Genomic DNA, 27,021 nt, shown 5'->3' with positions numbered 1-27,021 from the left:
CTCCCTCCCTGCGGGGACAGCATGACGCCAGAGGGATGCTTGCCTACTCCCCATAGAAGGAGAAAGGCATGGGCACCGACCTGGGTGCACGGCAAAGCACTGCAAGGGAAGGTCACAAAAATTTTCGACCGCCTCTGGATTTCCCTGTGAGCACACCTGGTTTGCATAGAGGTTGGTATCCATACATAACTATTGGCTCTGCCTCTCCTCCCCAAAAGATACCAAGAGCCACTAATGGTGGGATTCCACAATCCCATGGGAGGAACCAGGTCCCTACTCCCCCAGTCGGTTAAAGCCCACCCTTAATAAAGAAAAAGGGAGGAATTGTTGGGAGCCATTAGAAATTACATATACATCTTCAGCTTACAACAATAGGTCGCTGGTCCCCCCAAGCCAGCTCCCTGGAACCAATTAAGCCTTGTGGTTTAGCCTGGAGTTAAAACATAACCTACCCTCACCCTAAGTACACAGCTGCTAAATCTCCGCTGACAAGCACACATCTCTGCTGATAAGCACACAGCCATCCGGAGCCTGCTAAATCTCTAGTGATAGGTTACCACCCATAGACCCCTTTACCCACCCCCTGTCCCTAAAACAGTATATATCCTGCCGCTGTAAGAATAAAATTTGAGGCTTGATCAGAACACTGTCTTGCCTCCCTTCTTTCATGTCCCTTGTTTGTCTCATTCTCCTAGGGTGTCTTTTCGTTCTCCCGTTGTTGTCCCGCGGGTCAGGACAAGATGTGTATTTGCAATTACTACAAACTTTTTAATCTCATGAGAATTACTGTTATTATTTGAGCATTTTTCACTGTTGTTGTTTGACCATTTCAATTTTAATACATTAGAATTTAATGGGTCATCTTTATTATATCAAAACCTGAGGCTCTCTACTCACCATGGTCATCGCTGTGCGAGGATGAAGTCTGTCGCAGTCCACACCTTCTACCGTGAGGTTATACTGCTTCACAGTCTCGTAGTCTGGCTGTGTGGTGAGCTCAATCATTCCAGAGAGAGGGTGAATCCAGAATCTTTGTATAACTTGGATGTCTCCACTAGCTATTTTGTACGTAACACAGTTCGGTGGGTAGTCTTCATCAATGGCGGTCACTCCTCCAACTTTGTAGAAAGCTGCCAGTAACAGTTATTTATTTTTTTTTTTTCAGAAACATTAAACAATGGAATTTTAGGGGAGAACCAAGATGGCGGCATAGGTTAACGCCGGAGTTTGCTGCTTTGAACAACTACTTCAAAAGTGAAACTAAAACACGGAACGGACATCACCCAGAACCACAGGAACGCTGGCTGAGTGGAAGTCCTACAACTAGGAGGAAAGAGAAACGCATACGGACACTCAGAGGAGGCGCAGTGCTGAAGTCAAATTCTGAGGTGCGGAGTGCGCGGAGCGGGCTGGCGGTGGAGGGCACGGTTGTTGTTTTCAATCGGGAGGGAGTCGCAGACTCTGAGCACCAGATCCAGGCGAGTCTTTAGGGACCCAGACTCAAACGGGAGAAGCGGGACTGTCTGGCTTCGGTCAGAGCGAGTGCAGCTTTCTCTCCCAGCTTTGCAGCGGGTTCTGGGACTCAGAGAGGCAGAGCCCCTGGGGACAGGACTGAGAGCCGCCATAACTGCTCTCTCCGGCCCACCCTGTTGATCCTGTGCGACCCGCCCCACCCAAGCCCTGCACAGAGGCATTTGCCGGATAACCTCAGGCAAAGGCTAGATTAGCACCTCCCTAGAGGACAGAAGTTCTCTCACTGCTGACACAGCTGATTCTCATAGCCACTTGGCCTGGAGGTCAAACCCTCCCTGGAATTAGCTACAACAATCAAGATTTATCTATAAGACTGCGAACAAAGACCACTAGGGGGTGCACCAAGGAAGCATAACAAAATGCGGAGACAAAGAAACAGGACAAAATTGTCAATGGAAGAAATAGAGTTCAGAACCACACTTTTAAGGTCTCTCAAGAACTGTTTAGAAGCTGCCGATAAACTTAATGAGATCTACACGAAAACTAATAAGACCCTCGATCTTATATTGGGGAACCAACTAGAAATTAAGCATACACGGACTGAAATAACGAATATTATACAGACGCCCGACAGCAGACCAGAGGAGCGCAAGAATCAAGTCAATGATTTGAAATGCGAGGAAGCAAAAAACATCCAACCGGAAAAGCAAAATGAAAAAAGAATCCAAAAATGCGAGGATAGTGTAAGGAGCCTCTGGGACAGCTTCAAGCGTACCAACATCAGAATTATAGGGGTGCCAGAAGATGAGAGAGAGCAAGATATTGAAAACCCATTTGAAGAAATAATGACAGAAAACTTCCCCCACCTGGTGAAAGAAATGGACTTACAGGTCCAAGAAGCGCGGAGAACCCCAAACAAAAGGAATCCAAAGAGGACCACACCAAGACACATCATAATTAAAATGCCAAGAGCAAAAGATAAAGAGAGAATCTTAAAAACAGCAAGAGAAAGAAACTCAGTTACCTACAAGGGAATACCCATACGACTGTCAGCTGATTTCTCAACAGAAACTTTGCAGGCCAGAAGGGAGTGGCAAGAAATATTCAAAGTGATGAGTACCAAGAACCTACAACCAAGATTACTTTATCCAGCAAAGCTATCATTCAGAATTGAAGGTCAGATAAAGAGCTTCACAGATAAGGAAAAGCTAAAGGAGTTCATCACCACCAAACCAGGATTATATGAAATGCTGAAAGGTATCCTTTAAGAAGAGGAAGAGGAAGAAAAAGGTAAAGATACAAATTATGAACAACAAATATGCATCTATCAACAAGTGAATCTAAGAATCAAGTGAATAAATAATCTGATGAACAGAATGAACTGGTGATTATAATAGAATCAGGGACATAGAAAGGGAATGGACTGACTATTCTTGGGGGGGAAAGGGGTGTGGGAGATGTGGGAAGAGACTGGACAAAAATCGTGCACCTATGGATGAGGACAGTGGGTGGGGAGTGAGGGCGGAGGGTGGGGCGGGAACTGGGAGGAGGGGAGATATGGGGGGGAAAAAAGAGGAACAAATGTAATAATCTGAACAATAAAGATTTAATTAAAAAAAACACACAAAAAAAAACAATGGAATTTTATTTTGATGAACAACTCGAGTTTACAAGTAACAGTTATTAAGGTTCATTCTTGTCATGCAGATACACAAGTTTAAAAAGCTGGACAAGTCTTTGCCTTCCAAATAGTATCATAGTTTCTCAAAGGGCCAATCTGAAAGCCTTTGGACAAAGAAATGTGCTTGAAAAGCCCAACCCTATATAACGGAAGTGGCATAAGTCAAATAATATGAGTTAACAAGAATTTCATAATATCAATAATTACGCCCTAACTGGTTTGGCTCAGTGGATAGAGCATCGGCCTGCGGACTGTAAGGTCCCAGGTTCGATTCCGGTCGAGGGCATGTACCTTGGTTGCAGGCACATCCCCAGTAGGGGGTGTGCAGGAGGCAGCTGATCGATGTTTCTCTCTCATTGATGTTTCTACGTCTCTATCTCTCTCCCTTCCTCTCTGTAAAAAATCAATAAAATATATTTTTTTGTAAAAAATAAATAAAAAATAATTACTTACATGTATTGCATGCTTATTTCCTACCAGATATTATGCTAAGACTAGAGGCCTGGTGCACAAATTCATGCATGGATGGAGTCCCTCAGGGTGGCCTGCGGGGATCAGGTGGAAACCCACAGTCCAGTGGCGCCTGCCGCTCATCCCGGCCCCACTGTGCCTGCCACGAGCTCACACCCAGTCGGTCACATCAGGAGAGGCTCACGCTGCTGCAGCGTCACTTGCCAGCGGTGAGCCCTGCGTCTGGCACCCATCCCGATGGGGATGCGGGGGGGAGGGGGGGTTTGGTCCTCCAGGAGGGTGGTGGGACTCCCTTGCCAGCCCAGGATCCAGATCTGTCCTGCTGATGTCCCCTCAACCATGTTCTGACTGGACTATAAGCTCCAGGGCGGATACCAGACCTCCTCCATGTAGTGAATACCACCACACATGACTAGTCTCAGCAACATGTGCATCGGACATTGTAGTTGCTGATCATCAAGACCAGAGAATTACTATGAAGGAACTATTTAGTGGGACACCACCACCTGCAACCTCACGGGATTTCTTTCATAGTTTGCATCTTTCTTTGACTAAGGTTCATCAGTCCCTGGTAATGTTATTAATCAGGCAATGAACAGAACTCAGAATACTAGGCACAGAGAAAACACACTTCTGGACAGAAATAATATTTCATTATGGCAAACCCAGAGTATAAAGAGTCCAACCTAGAAAAAAGTGTTAGGACTGATCAACGGCCACTTTAAATAGATTAAGGGTAAAATTGCCATCTCTATCCTACAGTTCTAGGCAAAGTTGGCATCATTTTTGCATTTAACACCTGGTTAAGCATAATGGAAAGCCTATCCTTCTGTATATATAAAATTAACCCTCCAATAAAATTAAAAGCCATCTTGAGCATCTTTAGCTAAAGTTTGAAATAGAGTAATTATAAAACTCTGCAACTCGGCCAGACGTCCTATCAAAAACCATTGGAAATGAAATATGTTTTCCCTTGTGACCTGCCACCCACTGTGTTTCAATTTTCATGTATTTTCTTCTAAATGGTTTCTGTTAAAAGAATTTTTTGCCTATGCCTACCTCCCTCCAGAAGGTATTTGTCAAGGAGAGATTTAGTTGCTCATCACATACCATCAGATTTTATTTTAAGTTAAAATTATAGATTCCTATAATTCTGTTAGGATAACAAGAAACCTCGTGGTGCTCAAGGCACTCTGATACCCTATGCTGACCAACAGCATGAAAAACACTCCACGTTAATGGATTGTCCAATATCCTCCTGGTCTACAGGCTAAAGGTTGGATAGTCTGAGGAGAGTTTGTTTTCAGAGTAGTTTTAACTTGTTAACTTCCTCATTTAAAATGAACCATCACTGAGTTGTGAAGAAGATTTAGTCTCCTCTGGTGGGTATCGCCTCAGAACACCAACCCTCCCTTAATTTCATTCATCTTTTGTCCTCTGGTAGGGAAGATCAAGGAATGTTTTGTGTGTTCTTTTAATGGCAAGGAAAAAATTATGGCACATTGTAGGCACTAAAATGTTAGTGGTTATTATTATTATTATTATTATTATTATTATTGGCAATACTATTGTGGCTTTTGTCAGTATGTACCATATACTTTACATGCATATATTTATCAGTTAATCTTCATCTCAACTACGACATTGTTATTGTAATCTCTATTTCCCAGATGAGAACTTAAAGGCACATGGAGGTTATATGACCTGCCTAAAGTTATTTGACTAACAGTGGCAGAGATAGAATTTGAATCCAGTTCTATTTGATTCCAACTCTCATGGTTTTTCTGCCACATCATGCTGCTCCCTATGAAGACATAGAAGTCCTCTCTCTTACAGCAGGACATTAACCAGCCTTTTGGAGAATAGGACACACACACACACACACACACACACACACACACACACACAACAAGATCCCCTTATCTCTTCCTATGAATTCTCTGAACTTGTTTTCAAACTACTGGTAATCCCAATCATCAAAATTCATCCAAGAAAAGCAGCCAGGAATACAAAACAGAGAACTGGACCAGGAATTTGGAAGTCTGTATTACCCATCATCTCTGCCATTCACCAGTTGTGTGGCCAAATTCTCTGTCCAGCCCCCATAGTAAAATAAAAAGGTTGAATCTTTGCAGTCCTTCCAAATTGACAGTGCTGTAATTGAAAATTCTAAATCCTTCCCATAAGCCATCAAGAAGGTATTAAATTATGCTTAAGAAAAGCCAGCCGTGTTCAAAGCATTTAGAGAGTCCTACCTTGAAAACATAAACTTATATTTCAGGACAGCTTCAGAGAGTTGGAAAAGAAACTGACATAAAATACTTGGTTCCTACAACATGTTATCTTTTAAAAATGCCAGTCTCAAAAGGCAAAACTATAAGATGGTGAAAAGATCTGGCGCTTCCAGGGGTTGAGGAAGAGAGAAGGGTGAATGGCAAAGCACAGATTTTTAGGGCAGGGAAACTATTCTGTATGATACCATAAGGTAGATGTGTGTTATTATACATTTGTCCAGACCCATAAAATGTACAACATGAAGAGCGAACCTAATGTAACCTATGAATGTTGGGTGATAATGACATGTCCATGTAAGTTCACCAGTTGTAACAATTGGACCCTCTGGTGGGGGATGTTGATAATGGAGGAGGCTATCCATATATGGGGGCCGCAGGTATGTGGGAAATCTCTGTACCTTTCTCTCAAATTTTCTGTAAACTTAAAACTGCTCTAAAAAATAAAGTCTATTTTAAAATGCCAAAAAATATAAAAATAAGATACAAATAAAAATGCCAGTCTCTATTTTAAATCCAGACTGGTTGCTGTGAACGTTGGAGGGTCATGGAAACCCTTCAGTCATCTGATGAAGGCTGTAGGTCTTTTCCCTGAGGGACCCTGGAAGCCAGTGCTCAACCCCTGCTCCATATTTATAATTTATCAGTTAGATGATCATTAGAAACTTGTGAACTATTTAACTTCTGTATAAAGACTCACCATAAAGCCCCTCTAATAAAACTCCCTAGAGCTAGAAGACTACCTGAACTGGGAGAATTCAAAGGGAGAAAATAAATTAAGGGAACGAGGCTCTATCAACAAAAGAAATGACAATAAAACTCTATGGAGGAGCAGCAGGATCCTGTTTACAGTAATTCAGTTTATATGCAATTTTTCTAGAAGTCTGGTCATAAACTATAAGATTCAACTGTGTTATGTTCCAGAACTAGGACCATTCGTGTGCATTCATTTTACAGAGAGTTTTAAGGATTTGTTCAAAATTACATGGTAAAGCCAACAAAGAACTAAAATCCAAATATATGGGCTTTCTAGGGCTTGTCTGTCCTCAGAACAATTGTGTAATCATTGTATTGTTTGCAAGGAAACAAGCTGGTTTGAAGTAGTGGGATCTACCTGTGATGTGCTGGCAAATGATTAACAACCAACTCTCTGAGGGAAAAAAAAAGGAGTGTGTGTGTGTGTGTGTGTGTGTGTGTGTGTGTGTGTGTGTGTGTGTGTGAATATATGTCCACATAAATATATCAGCCTATTATAAACTTTACTGATATAAAAATATATAGCATAAAGTTTATAAGTAATAATAAAATGCTAAATATTCTTTATTGTGAATTCCCATATAAACAATTGATTCTCACAGAATGCTTTTATTGAATTTGCTTAACTCCCTTGTCCATACAAATACTGTAATTGCAACTGAGAGCTGATGGTAATTCCAACATGAATGTTAATTAATGTTTTCCATGTGTTAAAGAATAAAGTTAAGATTTCTGTTCATGATGGCTGTGTAGGAAAATCCAGTACTCTAAACTTCCCAAAACCATATCAAAATTACAACTAAACTACAAACCAACCATCATTCAGAACTGCCTGAAATATAGCTGCATGGAAGTCTTACGACTAGGGATTTAATGAAGAAGCCACCAAGTTTTACCAAACATTCAAAGAAGCACTAACTCTGATCCCCCTCAAACTATTCCAAATCATTCAAGATGAGAGAAGACTTCCCTTTTATGAGACCCACATTACCTGATTCCAAAACCAGATAAAGACTCTACAAAGAAAGAAATTACAAGCCAATATCCCTGATGAACATAGATTCTAAAAATCCCAACAAAATATTACCAAATCAGATCCAGCAATACATGAAAAAGATAATACAACATGACCAAGTAGGATTTATTACGGGTAATGCAAGGCTTGCACAATATCCACAAAGCAATAAACATGATGTATCACATAAACAAAATGAATAATAAAAACCACATGATCATATTAATAGACACAGAAAAAGCATTTGACAAAATCCAGCACCCATTCATGATAAAGACTTTCTATATATACACACATACATATATATATACATATATATATACATATATATATATATATATATATATATATATATATATATATACACATATATATATACTAGGGGCCCGGTGCACAAAATTCGTGCACTGGGTGTGTGTGGGGGGGGGGGGGGAGAGTGTCCCTCAGCCCAGCCTGCCCCCTCTCACATACTGGGAGCTCTCAGGCATTGACCCCCATCACCCTCCAATCGCAGGATCGGCCCCTTGCCCAGGCCTGACGCCTCTGACAGAGGTGTCAGGCTTGGACAGGGGACCCCCATCTTCCCCCGATCACTGGCTCTGGCCCCCGCCCAGGCCTGAGGCCTCTGGCCCAGGAATCATGCCTGGGCAGGGGACCCCCATCTCCCTCTGATCGCTTGCTACACCCCCTGCCCAAGCCTGACGCCTCTGACCCAAGCTTCAGGCCTGGGCAAGGGGACCCTCATATCCCCCCAATCCCCGGCTCCGCCCCCCACCCAGGCCTGATGCCTCGGCCAGAGGAGTTGACCCTCATCACCCTCCGGTCACCAATCACCGGATAGGCCCCTTGACCAGGCCTGAGGCCTCTGGCAGAGGTGTCAGGCCTGGGCAGGGGACCCCCAGCTCCCCGCGGTTGCAGGCTCCGCCCCTGCCCAGGCCTAAGGCCTCTGGCCTAGGTGTCCGGCCCGGGCAGCGGGGACCCGCAGCTGCAGCGGCCCCTCGATCGTGGGCTCCGCTTTAGGCCCAGGCAAGGGACCCCTAGCTCCCGGGACTGCCAGCTTCAACTGTGCCCAGCTCCCATCGCTGGCTCCACCCCTACTTCCTGCTATCACTGGCCAGGGTGGCAAAGGCGCCTGATTCTCAGATCATGGCTGGGGGGCAGGGCAAAGGCGGCCCCAGCGCCGCCTTTGCCCTGCCCCCCAGCTCTTAGCTCCCCCCTGGGTTTCCAATCACTGTCAGTGGCAGGGGGCTTCTTCCTGCTTTCCCTTTCGCCTCCCTGCATTGTGCCTACATATGCAAATTAACCGCCATCTTGTTGGCAATTAACTGCCAATCTTAGTTGGCAGTTAATTTGCATATAGCCCTGATTAGCCAATGAAAAGGGTAGCTCGTACGTCAATTACCATTTTTCTCTTTTATTAGTGTTGATATATTAGTGTCATTCTCAACCCAGCATATAACATACTACTTTCTGCTTTTACTGTATATCCTAGGAAATGGCATGGAAAGGATTGGCTTTGACATATGCTCTATGGCCTTGAACTAGCTTAACTTCTCAGAGGCCCAGTTTCTTCATCAATAAAAAAGGAATATATATATATATATATATATATATATATATATATATATATATCTCCTAATTCAATCCTAAGTCATGGCTTAGAAAGGATCTTGACCCTGGACCTGAAATCTGACTTCAGATGTCTACAAGATATAAACTGCAGGGACAATGGCCACACTGTCCCTACCGTCTTTACATTGGACCTAATCCAGATGCAGAAAAGAAGAGAAATGGAATAACATTATTATCATGTCTATTTGTCCATTACAAAAATAGCTGCGATCTGACATCAAATTGCAAGGGAGCTTTTGAGGAACCATCAGGATGCTGCACTGAGGTCATTGCCATTCTCTGAAGGTCTGGGACCCCTTAAAGCTCCCTACGCTGCTTATGCTTTGTCATCTTTCCACTGGTCACCCATTTGGGATCCGGTAGGAGTTTCCTTGTGCTTCAACATCATGGAAGGGGGGATCTCTTACCTCCTGCTGTTTCCGGAACGGAGAATGCATAGTGCGCAGCCTTAAACACAGGGCTGAAATCATTGGCCGGAGCAATCTGGACAATGATCGTCACAGTTACTGTAAAATTGAACGGTGAATAAATGCTTTGTTGTATTGGTGGTTTTAGTCCACAAACAAGCTAAATGTGCCCCCCAAAACAGGCTTGCTGGAAGATTTTAAACTACAGTGAGATTCTCTCGGGTCCCAAATAATCCCTGTTCCCATGCTCTGCATTCTCGGAGAACATAAGTGAATTCTAGCCAAAGCAATTAGTCAAAGATATACACCGTCTGCGTGCCATGTCTTATTTTATACTATAGTGAATATGTATGTGTGTATCATATATAGCACACATTTAGCACATATAGTTGTATATTTTACAAACAGGAGTGTATTGTATTTTTCATGAGTACAATCTCTTCCATTAGAGGTTTTCTTGGGGTGTCATTCTCAACCCAGCATATGACATACTACTTTCTGCTTTTACTGTATATCCTAGGAAGTGGCATGGAAAGGATTGGCTTTGACATATGCTCTATGGCCTTGAACTAGCTTAACTTCTCAGAGGCCCAGTTTCTTCATCAATAAAAAAGGAATAATATTCGTTTCAATCTCCCACTTCATAGCATGTGAGGACAAAATACGATCTTTCCCAGAAAAGTTTTCTTACACTATAAAAAGTTGAGTAAAAAGTGGTTAATGTATTTTACTCATCTAACTCAGATGTTTATGTACAGTGCATCATAGGAAAAAAATTATATTATTTATTTCAGACCAACAAGCTCAAACTAATGTATCTGAAAGTTGTTGAAAAGAAGAAATTTGATGGTCAAACATAAAGCAAGCAAATTGCAAAGAAGAAGCTTTTTCTAATAAAAATAAAATAATAACATATACTATGCAACGCATTAGTAGTAGTTTTGTCCCCATTTTACAGATGAAGAAACTGAGGTTCTCAGAGTTAAGGGTTTTGCTAGGTCACACAGCTAGTAAGTTGTGGAGTGGGTATTGGACTTAGTTGTGTCTGCCAACATCTCCCAAAATATCTCCTCTGAAATGCTTAATGTTTCAAGTGCAAAATGCTGAGTTAAACAAAGATTTAAAAGTTTCTTTATGGCAAGACTTCATGGATTTCTGATATGTCATTCTGTGTTTGGAATGTCCAGGTATGCATTGCTCTCCACAGTTATCTGACCATGAAATTTTTTGTTAGTGGATTCTCTTGTAGAAATCATGTTCTGAAGAACACTTGTATATTATATCTCCTGAAAATCTATGTCACCTGTTAAACGAGAAAATTTAATCTGGGGTCTATAGGACCTCACTTAAGAGAATCCGTGGCATTCTTTATATTAGTTGTATTTTTCTAGGAACAGGGCCTACAGTTTTCATCAGCATCTGATATGTATCCTTGACACCAAAAACGATTAGGAAGCGCTGTTCCACAGACACAGGTGATTTATGTGAAAGCCTCGATGTTTCCTTCAATAAATCCCAGGCAGGTGCCATAAGAGCAGGTGTCGTTTCCAGCTTTGCTGTATTATGATTTTTGTTGCATACATAAAGACTCATAAAGCATACATAAAGGGTGCTAATTACCTGGCCTTTAAAAATAGACTGCACCACATGTGCAGTGTTAAAAGCACCCTTGATGAGCAGTTGCTGTGAATAAGTTGGTGTGTGAGGATGTGGATTTATTACTGTGAGATTTTTTTTTCTCTCCTTATTGGAGAAAGGCTCAAATCTGGTGAGAACAGATTCTTTAATGGATTAGTTAGGCCAACAGGATGAGTAGCTGCAAGAAAAAAACATTCTCCCTAAAAGACCAGCCGGGCTTTGCAACAGGCTTTTGCATGAAAGAGTAAGACTCCCCCAATGAGGAGCAGAGAAAACGCAAGAGGAACACTTCTGGGCATACTGTCATGATGTGTCCCCGTCCCCTACACATTCCTTCTCAACATAGTTGGGTCACTTAAGTCTACAAATCACATTTAAAACTTAAATTTAAACTTAAACTCTTACATCTGTGAGTCAGGTGGGATCTAAAGAATTTGAGATCTGTTGCTTAAAGTTCAGCATTCAGGTCCTTTAGTTGCAAATCTGTCTGACACATACCACCCTTCCACCCTCCTCTGTCCATGCAAAGCCCTTTCCCACTGCTTCCAGATGTAAGCTCAGAGTCCTCCTTAACCCAATGATCCAGGCAAACACCACCAATGGATCGGAATTGGCAGAGGCCAAACCCAAACGTCACTCCTAGGTTCTCCCTCACCAGGCATTGACATTTTACTGCTGAGCCCGTGTCTGCAACCGCACAACCATCTTCTTGAATGTTTTGATGCCAATTGCCTACTAGATTACTTATTACCATAAGTTCCAGATACATAACAGGCACTTGGCATGAATTACAGCTGTATCCAGAAACTTTTGTGAGTCCCTATTTTCACAGATACTTCTACAGCAACGAATTCACTCTTGAAGCGTGGTAACATGTAGTTGAATGTGTCAATGACCCCTTGGGGCACTCAGTGTGCGTTCTCACTTGTACAACAATAAGCAGAGAGAGGCAGGGGTCCAGTGGTTGGCTAAGCTTACTCATAGCTAAGCACCCTGCTCTGATCCACAGCACACAATCATATCTGTGCCTCAGGGCGTTTTACAACTACCAAAACGTGACTGTTAAATCCGCACGTGTCAAAGGACTGTGACTGTGGAGTCTGAGCAGATTTAATCTCAGTGCACCAACGGCCCCTTCTAGCTCAGGATTGCCCCAAATGGTGCAGCAGTGATGAGAAGACCAGATGGCAGAGAAGAGATTAACCAAAGAACTTACATGCATAGATGCATAACCCATGGACACAGACAATAGTGTGATGAAGGCCTGGGGTGGGGGGGGGGGGGTTAGAAGGGCTCAATGGGGAAAAAAAGGAACATATGTAATACTTTCAACAATAAAGACAAGTTTTTAAGTGAGGAGTCTAAAGTAAGTGCCTTACTTAATGCTCCTTGACAAGTTTATGAAGCTTACCCGTGTGGGAGGGATGTGGGTCATCAAATACTGAAATTGTCATTTCATAGGTGTGTCCAGCAGCAATCATCTCTGGGTCTTCATAATCCATTGCTTTGGCAACCTTTTAGAAAAAAATTATTTCAGGAGAAGGGCCTGGCTTTTTTAATGAACATGTTTTAAGTAATAAATCATTCTGGAAAAGGCGCGCGTACGGCCATTGGGATTCAGTCCAGATGGCGTCAGAATACACTGAGACTGGTCGGTGTGGCACACTAAGGGAGGCATCTTGGTGGGAAAAGGGGACACCTTTGATCTCCTTCCAGAGCACCTTATTTTTGGACAAAGCATCCTGGCATAATAGAAAAAAAACATGGGTCACATCTGCCTTCAGTAAAATAATTAAAAAGAGAAAATAATTTGAAAGTACTTTGTAATTGATAAAGCACTCTAATAAATGTATGTTATTCCTATTGTGCAAGTTATCATTTTTTTAAATCCTCACCCATGGATGTGTTTTTATTTTTTAATTGATTTTAGAGAGAGAGGAGGCGGGGAGAGAAACATCAATGTGAGAGAGAAACATTGATGGGTTACCTCCTGTACATGCCCTGAAAGGGGGTCAAACCCGCAAGCTAGATATGTGTCCTGTTCAGAAATTGAACTGATAACCTTTTGGTGCACAGTACAATGCTCCAACCAACCTGGCCAGGGCTACTCACCATTTTTTAAATGTTTATTGAGTACGAATTAAGTTCCAGGTAGAATCAAAGGTGTTAGGGATATAACAATAAACAATATGATCCCACAGCCGAGACCTGATGCCAACCCTCATATAATAATAGCATTGGCACAAAGCTCAGTTGGAATGGGTCTATATAACACCAAGTACCCAGGTGTTTGGTAAAAACTACATTTTTAAAAATTTAGTATCTGGTTCAGACATTTATTCATTTATTCAAGTATATTGAGTACCCAGGATGCACCTAGCACGACAGGAGGTGTTAATACACAAAAAAAATGGACCACTCAGAAAATGGACCAACAACTAAATAAGCAGTTATAACAGAATCTAATAAATGTTTTTTTAAAAGGATAGTTTATTGATTTTTGAAGAGAGAGAGAGACATCAATGAGAGAGTACGTCATCAATGGGCTGCTTCCGGCACGCCCCCAGCGTGATGGAGCCCAGAACCTGGACATGCGCCCTTGACCGGGAATCAAACAGAAACCTACTGGTGGGATGATGCCCAACCAACTGAACCACCCCAGCCAGGCCAGAATCTAATAAATGTTTGACAGGAGAAGTAGAACTTACAATATGAGCTCATATCCAGGAGAACTAAGCCAATCATGGTAGTAAAAGAAAGGTTATAGAGCCCTGGCCAGTTTTGCTCAGTGGATAAAGCATCAGCCTGCAAAACAAAAGGTTCCAGGGGCACATACCTTGGTTGCAGGCTCCTCTCTGGCCCAGGCCCTGGTCGAGCTCCTGCAGGAGGCAACTAATCAATGTGTTTCTCTCACATCGATGTTTCCCTCTGTCTTTCCCTCTCTCTTTCACTCTCCCTGAAAATCAATGGAAAAGCATCCTCGGTTGAGGATTAACCAAACACACACACACACACACACACACACACACACACACACACACACACACACATAAAAAGCTTATAGAAATAAGTGGTATTTAAGACCTAATGGATAATTATGAAAATGTAGAAATTAATTAAAGGTAGGTGATAGGTGGAAGGAATTTTTCATAAATAGAGCAGGCATTATGTGATGGCCCAAATGTCAGTTAGCACCGTGCTTACAAAACTTGCATCTTTATCCAAACTCCGTTTTTTGTGTTTTTTTTTAAATGACAGTTTGGCTTTGCATTTCAAAATGAACATCACCCCAGAAAACCTCTTGGATCAGTGCCCAAGCTTCCAAAATTCACAACATGTGCAAAACTCAACTTGTATCTTCTGGTGTTTGTCAAGAAAATCTAGGTTTAGGACCAAAGCAAAAGAGAGGTGATGAATGGCTTTCTTGGCCATATCTTCTGGCTGAAGGGAAGTGTTTGGTGATGTTTGGGTGAAGGAACAATTATACCAACCAAACAGGGATTGGCACAAGAGGAGAGCTGGCAGTGAGAGAAGAAAGGACTTGCCCACAGGCCTTCCAGCAAGACAGTGAAGGTGGCCAAACCCTCTGCTGTGTCAGAGTTCCTCTTGCTGACTCTACCATCACCCAGCTATGGCCATGAAATGCCTCTCCCTCCTTGGGAAAACTCCCGGCAGATACAGCAGCTGGGGCTCACCTGGACACAGTTTTCAGCCTTCGGCACCTGCCTGAAGAGCTGTCCAGGCCCCACTGGCCCTGAGCGTGGAGCATAATGTATCATATCAGGAGGCTCGTCAAGGTCATGACACAAGAGCTTTGAAACTACTGTATTATTTGCAATCAACTCTTTGCCTGTGTACCTGTTTTTTAAGAAGAAAGGTCAGTTTAGGTGGATAGTCTTTTAAAATGTAATGTTTTTCACATAAACATCCAGTAGTCTGATCAGTGCCTGTGTGTGATGCTCTACTTATCCCCAGTCCAGGTTTGGAGCATAACCTGGGAAGCCCTTTCCCAACAGGGCTGTGAATTTGGTGAGACTCTCCTCATGTTCTGGGAGTATTTCTTTTCCGCGCCCAGCTGGGTACTTGTTTAGAAGTCTATCAAGGTTGTCTCATCAATGGAGATGCTGGAGTAGGAATCAGAGAAGTGGGGATGTTCCCATCTGCAGCGTCTGTATGTCTGTATAGCAGGGTCAGAGGTGCAGTCCTCACGCTATGGTCGCAGTGGATTACCTCCATCTCTCTGTGTTCACCCCTGTCTTCCCTGCGGCCTCTCTGCCCCAATGCTCACTTAGAAGCCCTCTAAGTTTAAATTCCACCAATTCTTCAAAGACTAGCATAGAGCTTGCTCCTGTAGGAAGCTCCCTGGATACTCCATTCGCACATGTTCTTCCTCTTAACAATTAAAGCACAACACACATAATTGAAAACTATCTTGTACTTTTTACTGTTGTCTTAGATGTAGTCATCTTATCAACCTGACAAGATACAACCTTCTAATCGCAAATGAGCATAGCAAATACTTATCCTGTCACCTCTAGGGACTATAGCCCTGGGTGCAGCGTGTGGTGAGTGTTTGATTAATGAACTGTGGTCTTCCTGGGGAAAGGGAAAGGGAAAAGAGGAGGAGATTAAAAAAAAGGATAACTTTACTGAGTATATGCCAGTCCTATACTGAACAAATTCCAAACCTTGTTGTATTTGATTCTTCTAACAATGCTATGAGGTAGGTGAGATTATCATCTCCATTTAAAGGGTGGAGTAATGGGGAACCAAATGAGACCACCTGGGTGTAATTATCAGAAGCTAGATAATCAGGAATAAAGCCCGGGGAACACAGAGGCAGCTGTCCTGTGTAGCTAAGAGCTTAGGGTGGGGTGGGGGACATGGAACAGTGACAGGGATGTGGGTTTAGAGATTAAGCTTCAAATAATAAAAATGGCCAGGCTGACAGGAATACAGCCCAGAATCCCTATCCAAATTCCAAATCCAAAAGCTCTGAAACTCAGGATTTTCTCACAATTTATTTGTCATCAAATTGTTAATATCCAAACATTACCTGAACTGTCAGATCTTTCTTTGTCCTACTTACTGTGAGCATCCATTTGTTTTACTACAGAGGTATTCATGGATTTGAATTTGGGACATTTGCATTATATATGGTATATACCATATTATCCTCCTAAAATTAAAAAAAAAAAATCTTTATCTTGAAATATATCCAGTGCCAAGGGTTTCAGAAAAGGGACACTGGAACTGTGGTAGACAGCATTTATGGAACTGACACACATACTCAGCACTGTGCTCAAAATGTTATGTAAATAATCCCATTTATTCTTCAAAACCAACCTATAGACCAAGTCCTATTGTTACCCCTTTTTATAAAGAAAGAAACTGAAGATCATGGGGCTTAAATAAATTACCCAAGATCACACAGCGATAATCGATAGAACCAGGATCTCAAGCCAGGTCTGTGACTCCAAAACACACACTTTCTTTTGTTTTTTTTAATCTTTATTGTTGAAAATATTACATGTGTCCCTTTTCCCCCCTGCTGTCCCCACCCCTGCATCAGGCCCCCACCACCTTATTGTCTGTGTCCATGGGTTATGCATATATGCATACAAATTCTTTGGTTGATCTCTTCCCACCCACCCACCTTCCCTCTGAGATTCCACAATCTGTTCTATGCTTCTATGTCTCTGGATCTATTTCATTCATCAGCTTATTTTGTTCATTAGATTCCACATATGAGTGAGATCATGTGATACTTACCTTTCTCGGACTGGCCTATTTTGCTTAACATAATACTCTTCCATAAAGTATGAATTACACCTTGTTCAGGTCCCTCCATGCTGTCTCAAAGGGTAAGAGGTCCTTCTTTTTCACTGCTGCATAGTATTCCATGGTGTAAGTGTACACAGCTTTTTTATCCACTCATCTACTGATGGGCACTTGGGCCAAAACATATACTTTGAACAACTTACTGTCAGATCCAGGACAGCAAGGCTGTTTAGCTTTCAACAGGTCATTTCTGAGGACCAGAATATGAGACTGAACAGGATCAATGTGATGATTAACTGACATTTAGTTGAGCCAATAAGTACAGCAATACCTCTGCTCTCCACTCACTCTGAGTTCTCAACCCAGCCCACTTCTCTCAGCTCACCTAATCAGATACTGGTCACAGAAAGGGGAGTTGTCATTGATGCCGTGGACATAGACCGTCACCGGAAGTGCTGCACACCGCTGCCCCTGGTCACAGGCCTTAATGGAGAAGGACTGAACGCGTGCAAACCCAGCCCTCTCCACATCAAGGCGTGCAGTGGTTACCATGGTCCCGTGCTCTGGAACAAAACAACACATCGTGCTGCAAACCGGCGCCCGCTGTCCTGACTTTATTACATGGCAATGAAGGAGATAAAGTATGAATCACACTTTGCTCAGTAGAATTAAGAAACTGATTTAAAATGTAGGCGCAATGTGTAATTGTTTATGTACCGACATTAATCATATTATGTTAGCTGGTAGCAAAAACAAAATTGGGTTTTTGTTTTTGGTTGTTTTGTTTTGTGTAGTTTTGTTTTACTTAGAGGCCAGGGAAGACTTGCTAGAAGAGGGGACTTTTATTTAGGCCTTGAAGGACATGTAGGATAAGGAAATGGGGGTGAGACGGAGGAGATCATTCCCCGCAGAGAGAACATCAGAAGTGAAAACAGCAACAAGATCATGACTCACTGTGCTCCCTTCCACCCACCCTCCCACCCATTCATTCAACAAACATTCACGAAGTGACAGCTACATGCCAGGAGCTGTGCTGAATACTGAGTACACCACAATGAAGCCCTGCCTTTATGGAACTTACAACCTAGGCTGGGAGACAAACCACTAAACAGGTGTCAAACAATTCAATAGACATACTATCAAGGAACTAAAAACTATAATGTGATATATTTAATGTCTAATGGTCAGATTCTGAAAGATGCAAGGGCCAAGGTCTGGGGGCAGACGGCCTGGTGCTTTGGTTGCAGTGTAATGGACAACGGGGAGACAAGAAACACAAAGACATTGCAGAGAGAGACAAGAGACAAGGATTTGGGGACAACGTGAGAAGTCTGAATTGCATTCCAAGTGCAAAGGAAAATGACAGGGGGGTTTTACGTGAAGGAGGAGTGTAATCCAATTTGACTTTTCCCCTTACATTCATCCCAGATGATCTGCTGAGACTAATGGAGAGGTGAGTGTGAAAGCAGAAGCCCAGCTAAGAGATTTGTGCAGCAATTCAGCTAAGAGGGGACGGTAGCTCTGTCGATTGGGGCTTCCCCAGAAGCAGGACGGGAGAGGAGGATTTGAGTGCAATAGTTTATTTGGGGGAAGGGAGGGGCGGTGATCCAGAGCAACATGGCATGGGTGTGGTGAGGCAGAGAGGGGAAGGCTGCCAATAAAAAATATATTATCAAGCAAGTTACCACTGTGGACAACGAGAGCTTAACAGCACTGGGGAACTCTGGAAGCCATTGCAAAGCACACACTCAAAATTGTCCCAGGTCAATTATATACCAATTCTCTTCAGTATTTGGCTGGGAGCTTATGGGGTGGGTAGTATTTTTTCCAACACTTTGAACCTGCTATTTGTGGGGGAGGAAAATAATCGCTCAAGCAAAGAAATGCAGTCATTGGCAGTGGGAAGTCAGGAAACTGAAATGTGAAGGCCTGAGGGTGGGACACTGAGAGCATCTGGTCCCCTGCTCAAACCTGCACATGTGCTAAGGATGGCCACCTCCTCTCTTCTCAGATAGACCACAGCCCCTGACAGCTACCCAGCCTCAGCCACAGCTGACTGGCTGAGAAGCGAATGACTGACTCTAAAAGTCCAATCAGATTCTCTCTCACAAAAATTTGGACCTGAAGCAGAACAGAATAATTTAGATCTGAGATGAGCTGGAAGGTCATGTAGAACGCAGAGCTAAAGCAGTCCTGGGTAGCAGCTACGGAGAGCCGCGTGTTAGGTCATCTGTGGGCAAAGAACGGGCTTGCAGAGAGTTATTCAACAGATATTTATCAAGCACCTACTATGTGCTTCTTCTAGGGGTCCTGCAAATGAAGACAATCTGATACCCACCCTCCAGAAACTCGGTCTTAGAGAGGAGACGCAACAAATGATAACAACAGCACCTAAGAGAGATAATTTGCTGAAAATAATTCTCGACCTACCTTTGTCAATTGCAAAGTAAACATTCCATGGAGCTAGTTCAAAGGTTAAATCTCCCAGATTATCTTCATCAGTTGCCTGGCACACTCCAATCGTTTTCCCAATTGGGATTTCTTCGTCCAGTGTGATGTTGACTTCACTGTGCAGAGTCGAGTTTATAGAGGTAACACTCAAGGCATCATTTTCAATACTGAACAAACTTGTTTGAAAAGAAAAGGCTATTAGAGTGGTGCTTCTTGGCGTGTATTCTTCTCTACCCCTTACGGTGGTGGAGGGGTAAGGGGCTAGAGGCAGTCATGATGACAGTCGAAACTGACAATGTTAATAGCGAACCCATTTATTCAGCACTTGCCTATTGTTTAGACACAATGCTGAGTGCTGTTTACATTGTTTCCATTTATTTCTCAGTCCCAGAAAGTAGATACCATCCTCCCCTGCCCCCCTCCCCCTCCCCCGACTTTACAGATGTGGAAACTAAGCTTTTAAGAAAGTAAGTAACTTTCAGAAGTAAATGTCAAAGTGGCTGAGGTAGGATTTGACCCCAAGCCTGTCGGACCCTAGAGAAGGTACTAGTATGCATGCTTAACCACTGTACTTAGCCCCCTACAGTAAGAACCAATGCCTTAAAATTGCCGGCCCCCACTGTGTTTTTATAAACACCCTGGTGGTCATTTCAACCAGAATTTCCTTGAAGGTTGTGAGAGGTAATCCAGCCCATTAGACATTAAGAATACTAATAATACCTTATTCTGTTGTAATTTCAACACATTTTGTACTTTAAAACTATTTTATTTGCCCTGGCCAGATGGTTCAGGGGGTTGGAGAGTTGTTTTGTAAACCAAAAGGTTGCAGGTTCAATTCCAGATCAGGACACATACCTAGGTTGTGGGTTTAATCCTTGGTTACAGGAGGCAAACAATTGATGTATTTCACCTCTCTCTCTCTCTCTCTCTCTCTCTCTCTCTCTCTCTCCCCCTCTCTCCCTTTCTCCCTCTTTCTCTCTATCCTTCTCTTTCTCTAGAATCAATAAAAACATCCTAGAGTGATGATTTTTACAAAACTATTCTCAAATTGCTGTTTTTAAGAAAGCCTTTTCTTTAGAATCTTAACTGATTGTTTACATCTTACTTGTTTATTTTCCTTCTCAGGAAAAAGAAAAACATTGCATACTAATGGAAATTTCATTAATGAATTTCAGAGATGACATTTTCCTACGCAATTTCCAAGGTCAATTAAAAGACTTTTATCTTCTTACCTGCAGGTAAGAACTGGGTCTTTATTGTTGACATTGATGAGGAAAATCTTTAGATTCCCCGCAGCGAACAGTCCTCCGGGGTCAACCACTTTAATAGCTAGTGAGAAACTGAAAGTGTAGCCACAGGAAAGACAGTTAAGATTTTATAGTAACTAACAGGCTTTCACAGAAACAGAATCTCTGGGGCTTAACTGACCCGTTAAAACAATTGATTCATTTAGTTAAATTGTCAGTCAAACCAGTTATTTTAACTGTTGGAAATGACTGGCACTTCGTTAGGATCCAAGTTAATTAAATCTGTTGAAAGAATAGGCAGGAACTTAGAAAGGTCTGTTAATCCCCATCAATAATAAAAAAGCACCGTGGATTGCTTAGCCTGGTAGAGCAAACAAAGCTGTGGCTATGGGCTCTTACCGTAAACGCCGACCTCTCAGTGCTGAAAACTGACGGCAAATGCAGAGAAGGTGGTAAGTGCGCGTCAAGACAACGTAGTGACTATGGGGACCCATTAGGAGGGCGGGTGACGAAGAGGTTTTATTTCAGCAGATATGTGTATGGGTTTGAGGCATGAGAGTGCCTGAAATGGGGGGGAAATATGTCCTAATGGAAAGATGACTGTGTCCGTAACTGGGATCCAGACAGCAGTCCCGACTTGCGGGGACTGTCTTGTTGTAGCACTGACAGCCCCCCTCACATCCTGGGAAACTGCTCAGTCCCAGGCAAACCCAACAGCTGCTCACACCCTTTCAGAAAAAAAAAAAATTCTGTTCTACCTTGAAATGTACTGATAATTGAGACCAAAATTACTATTTTCCCTCTATTTAGACTAAAAATTGAACAAGTTCTTAATTTTCCTCCTGTTTTATAACTTTTTCCACCAGAAGATTATTATTTTTGAGATTGAGATAACGTCATAGAAATCAGAAAGCCAATTCACTTTTTAGAATAAAGACATTGCCCTGGCCAGGCAGCTCACTTGGTTAGAGTGTTGTCCTGACACGCCAAGGCTGTGGGTTTGATCCCCAGTCAGGGCACATACAAGAATCAACCAATGAATGCATAAATAAGAGGAACCACAAATCTGTTTATAAATAAATAAATAAATAAATAAATAAATAAATAAATAAATAGATAGATAGATAGATAGATAGATAGATATTTTAAAATAATTCTAGGACATCTCAACTATAAGAATGGAAGGAATGAGGAATGAGGAATGAGGTAGGGACAGGTTGCCACAGCCCCAAAGACCTCAGATTACATTCGGTCTAGCTGGTTGCTGGAGAGGTGACTGCAAGGGAGGGAGGAAGGACTGAGCCCTTCTAACTCCTGCATCAGCACTTGAACAACCAATTTCACGGCCCTTAGGACTCCTTTGAAGGGAAGGAATTGATAAGACTCAAAGGGTGATTTCCAAAATGTCCTTTGTTCCCACTCCAAGGTCAGATCAGAGACCAAGAAACTAGAGGAATGAAGGAATGGTCTTCTCTCTGGAGAAAGTTAGTGAGAACCCATTGCAAAACATTAGCTAAATAATGATTTTTTTAAAGTTCTACAAACAGAGCTTCAATTTTTGTGTCAGCTCCTCTGATTTCAAAGATACTGAAAAAGGGGAAAGTTTAGCTTTCACTTATCAAGAAAACAATTAATTTTTAAAACTCTCACTATTGACTTTTACTCCCATTTGTTAACAAAGCTTAACAGTTAGAAATAACTTGAAATATGCATACACATTTTTTCATGAGGTACACCAGGCCAAAGGAATCTGTGATGGACATTATCCATTATTCCCAGAGCTATGGAGACCAAATAAACAGAGGAATATGGGAAAACGGATGAAGATTTTGACAAATTTCCTGCCCTCAAAATAGATAAAGATAATACAAATTTAGGAGAACTCTCCTCCAGCAGACTTGATGCAGTCAGCAGGAGAAAACTGCTTCACTAAGGATGCTAACTCAGGATCTATACCATCCTCAGCTTTCATAATCGGGAGACTCTCCTTATGAGATTCAGGGGCAAGTGTATGGTGAGGGCTTACCGGTCCGACTGCTTTTCCAGGAAAGCACTTTGATGCAGAACATATGACTGAAAAGGGTGGTAATAAAAACCATATTAAAAATAGTCATAATAACTGCACACCAGTGGCTACCCATTTGGCAGATGTAGAGGGAAAAGGAGGAACTGTCAAGCAATTAACTTTTCAAAGCTGCTGGATTAAATTGTGAGTGAATTGTGCCCCAGCTGTCCAGAGAGAATCCCCGACTTCCACCTCAGGTCGCAAACACCGTCACTGAAACACCCCGATGCTGGGCTCTGGGAAAACTGGGTTAGCAGACAGGGGCCAAAACAGCCACATCCAGTACTCGTGCAGTCAGAGTTTGGGTGACGATTTCATATTTAAGGCAATGCTAACAGCACCTTCATTTGGGAGCCCATTAAGGCCAGATGGGGGAAACGTCCTCACAGACAGAAATATGAACCAGAGGGCAGGTGTTTTGAGTGAACGAAAAGCCAGTCACAGTATTTACCTTCTAGCTTCCCTCTCAAAATCAAAAACCGCTGCTGTAGAAATTGCTCCGACGCTGTCGATTGTGAAGCCAGAGCCCTCCGGGGAAAGGAAGTACTGTTTATCGGAGAGTGGGAAGAAGGCAAGACATTACAGAGACACCGACAGATTCCCCAGCTAGAACCAGGCCTAATTGCCTGTGTGCTCTGGGCCCTCCCGCCCGCCCCATGTATGATAGGTGTGCATTGCACATTTGCCAATAATAATGATGATGAAATTATACTCCATCCAACTGCCTGCAGGCCAGACAACCTGTCCTTAAATATTACAAATAAATTTCCCTAGTCTCTTACATTCAGTATGTTACCTGAACATTTCTCACATACAACACTCCACTCAAAGCTAAAGTTAAGTTCAAAAGAGTTACATTTAGAGAAATGAGCTGGCTGGGTGATGAGAACTCGGAGATTATTTTTTTGTTCAGTGCTTCTGAAGATACTGATTTTTTTTGGAGGGGGTGTTGAGGGACAGGGAGCTAGAGAGGGGAAAACTAAAATCCTAAGCATCTGTTGACTAGCATCCCATTGACCTCCATTTATACTATCTTCCAGTGAGTCCGCTAAATGCTTCAAATGCATTGTCTTTTAATTGTCACAGGTACAGATGCTATTCCTATTTCATAGACAGGAGTACTGAGGCTTAGAAAATGCTAGTGGCTTGCTTGCCCCAGTCTGAGAGCTGAGCTTTTAGTCACTTTACATAATGCCTCTCCGCTCACCACACTGCATCCCTAAGAAAAACTTTTGCCAAAGAGGGAAGGTGAGGTCAAGGTTTCTAGATTAGGCGAAAGTCAAATGATTAGAAAAGGACCGGCAAAAATCCATTAGAGGATTAATATCAGGAGTTAATTATACTGAGTGCTACTGACTTAATAATTGTGTAGACCCAGAGATAATTTAATAGAGAAGATTAAACACAGAAGGTTTGCAAAGCAACCTAAAAATTGTTTAGAGAAATTCGTGACCTTTTAATTTATCGATTTTCTGATGAATCATCATGTCCTGATTAATTTAAATTCGTACCATCATTTCTACACATATAAATAGATGGAATTGATTTCTGCTTTTTTTTCTCCTTTAATTTTTTTAAATTGATTTCAGGAGAGGAAGAGAGAGAGAGAGAGAAACTGATGGGTTGCCTCTGGTATGCATCCCAACCAGGTATCAAACCAGTAACCTAGAGCCTGCCGGTGTGGCTCAATGGTTGTGCTTCGACCCATGAACCAAGAGGTCTCTGGTTTGATTCCCTGTCATGGCACATGGGTTTCGGGCTCACTCCCCAGTCGGGGGGTGCAGGAGGCAGCTGATCGATGATGTTTCTCTCTCTCTCTCCCTTTCCCTTCCTCTCTGAAATCAATAAAAATACATATTTTTTAAAAACACCGCAATCTGGGTATGTACCCTGTTCGGGAATTGAACCCATGACCCTTCAATGTACAGGAGGATGCTCCAACCAACTGAGCCACACCAGCCAGGGCCACTTCTGCTTTTTTTGTAGAACTAGGCTGTCGACTATTAACAGTCAGGAACTAAGGAAAATCTATCACATATTTACTTTTTGGGCAAACACAGGAATGACGATGCCTGTTTCACGGCTTACAAACACTAGGGTTGCTTATATATAAATGCATATAATTTTTTTTAAGTTGCCCTCATTTATGTTTGTTGTCACTTGGAAATTTGCAGTTCCCAATTCCACTTCAGTATTACATGGTTGTCAGCAATTGTTTGGAAGAAAACATATATTGGGAAGCTGTATTTTTATGATGTTTAACTTTTCATAAAATGAGATAGTCTTTTAAAAAAAAAAATTGATGGCACTGATATGCAGGAGGGCTCGCGGTTGCTAGGCAGCCAGGGCACCGCTGTAAAGCCACCGAAATGAAAGATCCCTGAATAGGAGGGCAGTCCAAGGGACGCGAAATTAACTCTCTGTGGGGCCAGGCAATGAAATTCACTCCCCATCCCCCAGTCCTCGGTAACAACACCACGCTGGTAAGGAAAGGTAATAGCAATGGCAGCCCCATTCCCAGGTCCCGGGGTGTGACCTCAGCTCTCAGAAGGGAATGTGAGGTGAGAGGAGCCTCGGTCCTCCTGGCTGGCCCTACCTTCAAAACCCAGTTTCTCTGAAAGGCTTGTTCTTGACTATTTGCTTTCAGAGAAGCTGGGGAATTGGAAATGTCAGAGCTGGAAGCGCAGGCCACGCAGTGCGGGGAGTTGGGGCCTCAGTGCTGGGAGCGATCACAGCGGCACAGCCTGAGACTGGGCTCTGTGTCCTTAGCATCAGTGACAATAAAAACAACTGTGAGGCGCCCCCCGGGTTGGCTCAGTGATAGAGCGTGGGCCTGCGGACCAAAGGATCCTGGGTTTGATTCCGGTCAAGGGCATGTACCTTGATTGCAGGATCCTCCCGGCCCGGGGCCCTGGTCAGGGCTCCTGTAGGAGGCAACTCGGCAATGTGTTTCTCTCACGTCAATTTTCTCTGTCTTTCCCTCTCTCTTCTACCCTCCCTAAAAATCAATGGAAAAATATCCGTGTGTGAGGATTAAAAAACAAACAAAAAACAACAACTGCGAGGGGCCACCAGGAACTCTGACCCAGATTCTGTGCTCATCACCTTCCTGAACTGTCTCATTTAACCCTTATAATGATGCTATGAGATGGTAGTATTCTCAGCCTATATTACAGGTGGGGAAACTGAGCTTACAAATGTTAAGAAAACGGTCCAAGAACCCATAACCAGTGAGTGGTTACACTGAAACCCAAGCCCATGACCTTCTGACCCCAGAGTCATGGTGTTATCCAGCCTGTCTTCCCAGGAGAAGGATGGTGTATATTTCTTTTTTAAAACGTTGTATTTAAAAATTTTTTTCAAATGATTTATGTGGGTATTAAAGAATCTAAGTGGTTGAAGACATAGAAACAAAGCAACTCAGTGTTACTGTTTACAGAGGAAAAGAGGGGATGGGGAGAGAATGGGAGTATGGCAAGGGGAGGGGAGGCTAAGATGGAGCCCTGAGAAACTTTCAAAATGTAAAGGTCCATAAAGGAAGATGAACCAGGAAAGAAAATAATAAAGAGTTGTCATAGAGGTAGAAAATAAAAACCCAAGAGTTTATTATTCTAGAATACTAATAATATTCCCTAATATTTATTGAGCACTGTCTGCCAAACATTATTCTGAGCCCTTTGCATGCATGACCTCATTTAATCTTCATAATGGCCCTGAGGTAGTTCTTATTATTAACCCTGTTACAAATAAAGCAACTGAGGCACAGAGCCGGACAGTGGTAAAACCTAAAATTTAACCTGGGCTATCTGACATTAGAATCTGAGCTCTTAGGCTGATATACTGTGTTTGATTTGTTAGTTTGACCCAAGGTAATATTTTCTTGAAGGAATTAGTACATAAGTAGGACCTGGGCTAAATTTTTTTCTATTTACCAAAATATTCTGTGATTTTTCTAAAGCACAAATACTAGCCAATCATTGATCACCTACAAAACTTTTTCATAGGAGAGATACATTTTCAAGAAAACATTTTAAAGCTATAAACACAGATATGATTCTAGACTGAGCATTAACTATGTCCATGCCACCTTGCATTTAGTCCTCGGCCTGTACT

At 42.5% G+C, this 27,021-nt stretch overlaps 2 protein-coding genes across 2 annotated transcripts in view; one reads left to right on the top strand and one right to left on the bottom strand.

Annotated features, from left to right (window-relative positions):
• Positions 1 to 27,021, top strand: part of SYNPR (synaptoporin) — a 564,283-nt gene that overhangs the window by 374,661 nt on the left and 162,601 nt on the right. The gene's annotated exons all lie outside the window — the stretch shown is intronic.
• The window catches only part of LOC132215115 (cadherin-related family member 3-like), an 80,129-nt gene that overhangs the window by 22,170 nt on the left and 30,938 nt on the right, over positions 1 to 27,021 (bottom strand). Inside the window, exons 5-12 of the mRNA XM_059662893.1 lie at positions 23,360 to 23,454; positions 20,829 to 20,936; positions 19,576 to 19,772; positions 17,531 to 17,708; positions 15,060 to 15,222; positions 12,776 to 12,878; positions 9,727 to 9,825; positions 898 to 1,130 (exon numbers count right to left, since the gene is read on the bottom strand). Of these exons, the coding sequence (XP_059518876.1) occupies positions 898 to 1,130; positions 9,727 to 9,825; positions 12,776 to 12,878; positions 15,060 to 15,222; positions 17,531 to 17,708; positions 19,576 to 19,772; positions 20,829 to 20,936; positions 23,360 to 23,454 (1,176 nt within the window). The remainder of the gene's footprint in view (positions 1 to 897; positions 1,131 to 9,726; positions 9,826 to 12,775; positions 12,879 to 15,059; positions 15,223 to 17,530; positions 17,709 to 19,575; positions 19,773 to 20,828; positions 20,937 to 23,359; positions 23,455 to 27,021) is intronic.

Source organism: Myotis daubentonii, chromosome 14, assembly GCF_963259705.1.
Source record: "Myotis daubentonii chromosome 14, mMyoDau2.1, whole genome shotgun sequence".
Taxonomy (NCBI): domain Eukaryota; kingdom Metazoa; phylum Chordata; class Mammalia; order Chiroptera; family Vespertilionidae; genus Myotis; species Myotis daubentonii.
Note: the sequence above shows the minus strand (reverse complement) of the source record. Positions and strands in the feature narration are given on the sequence as shown.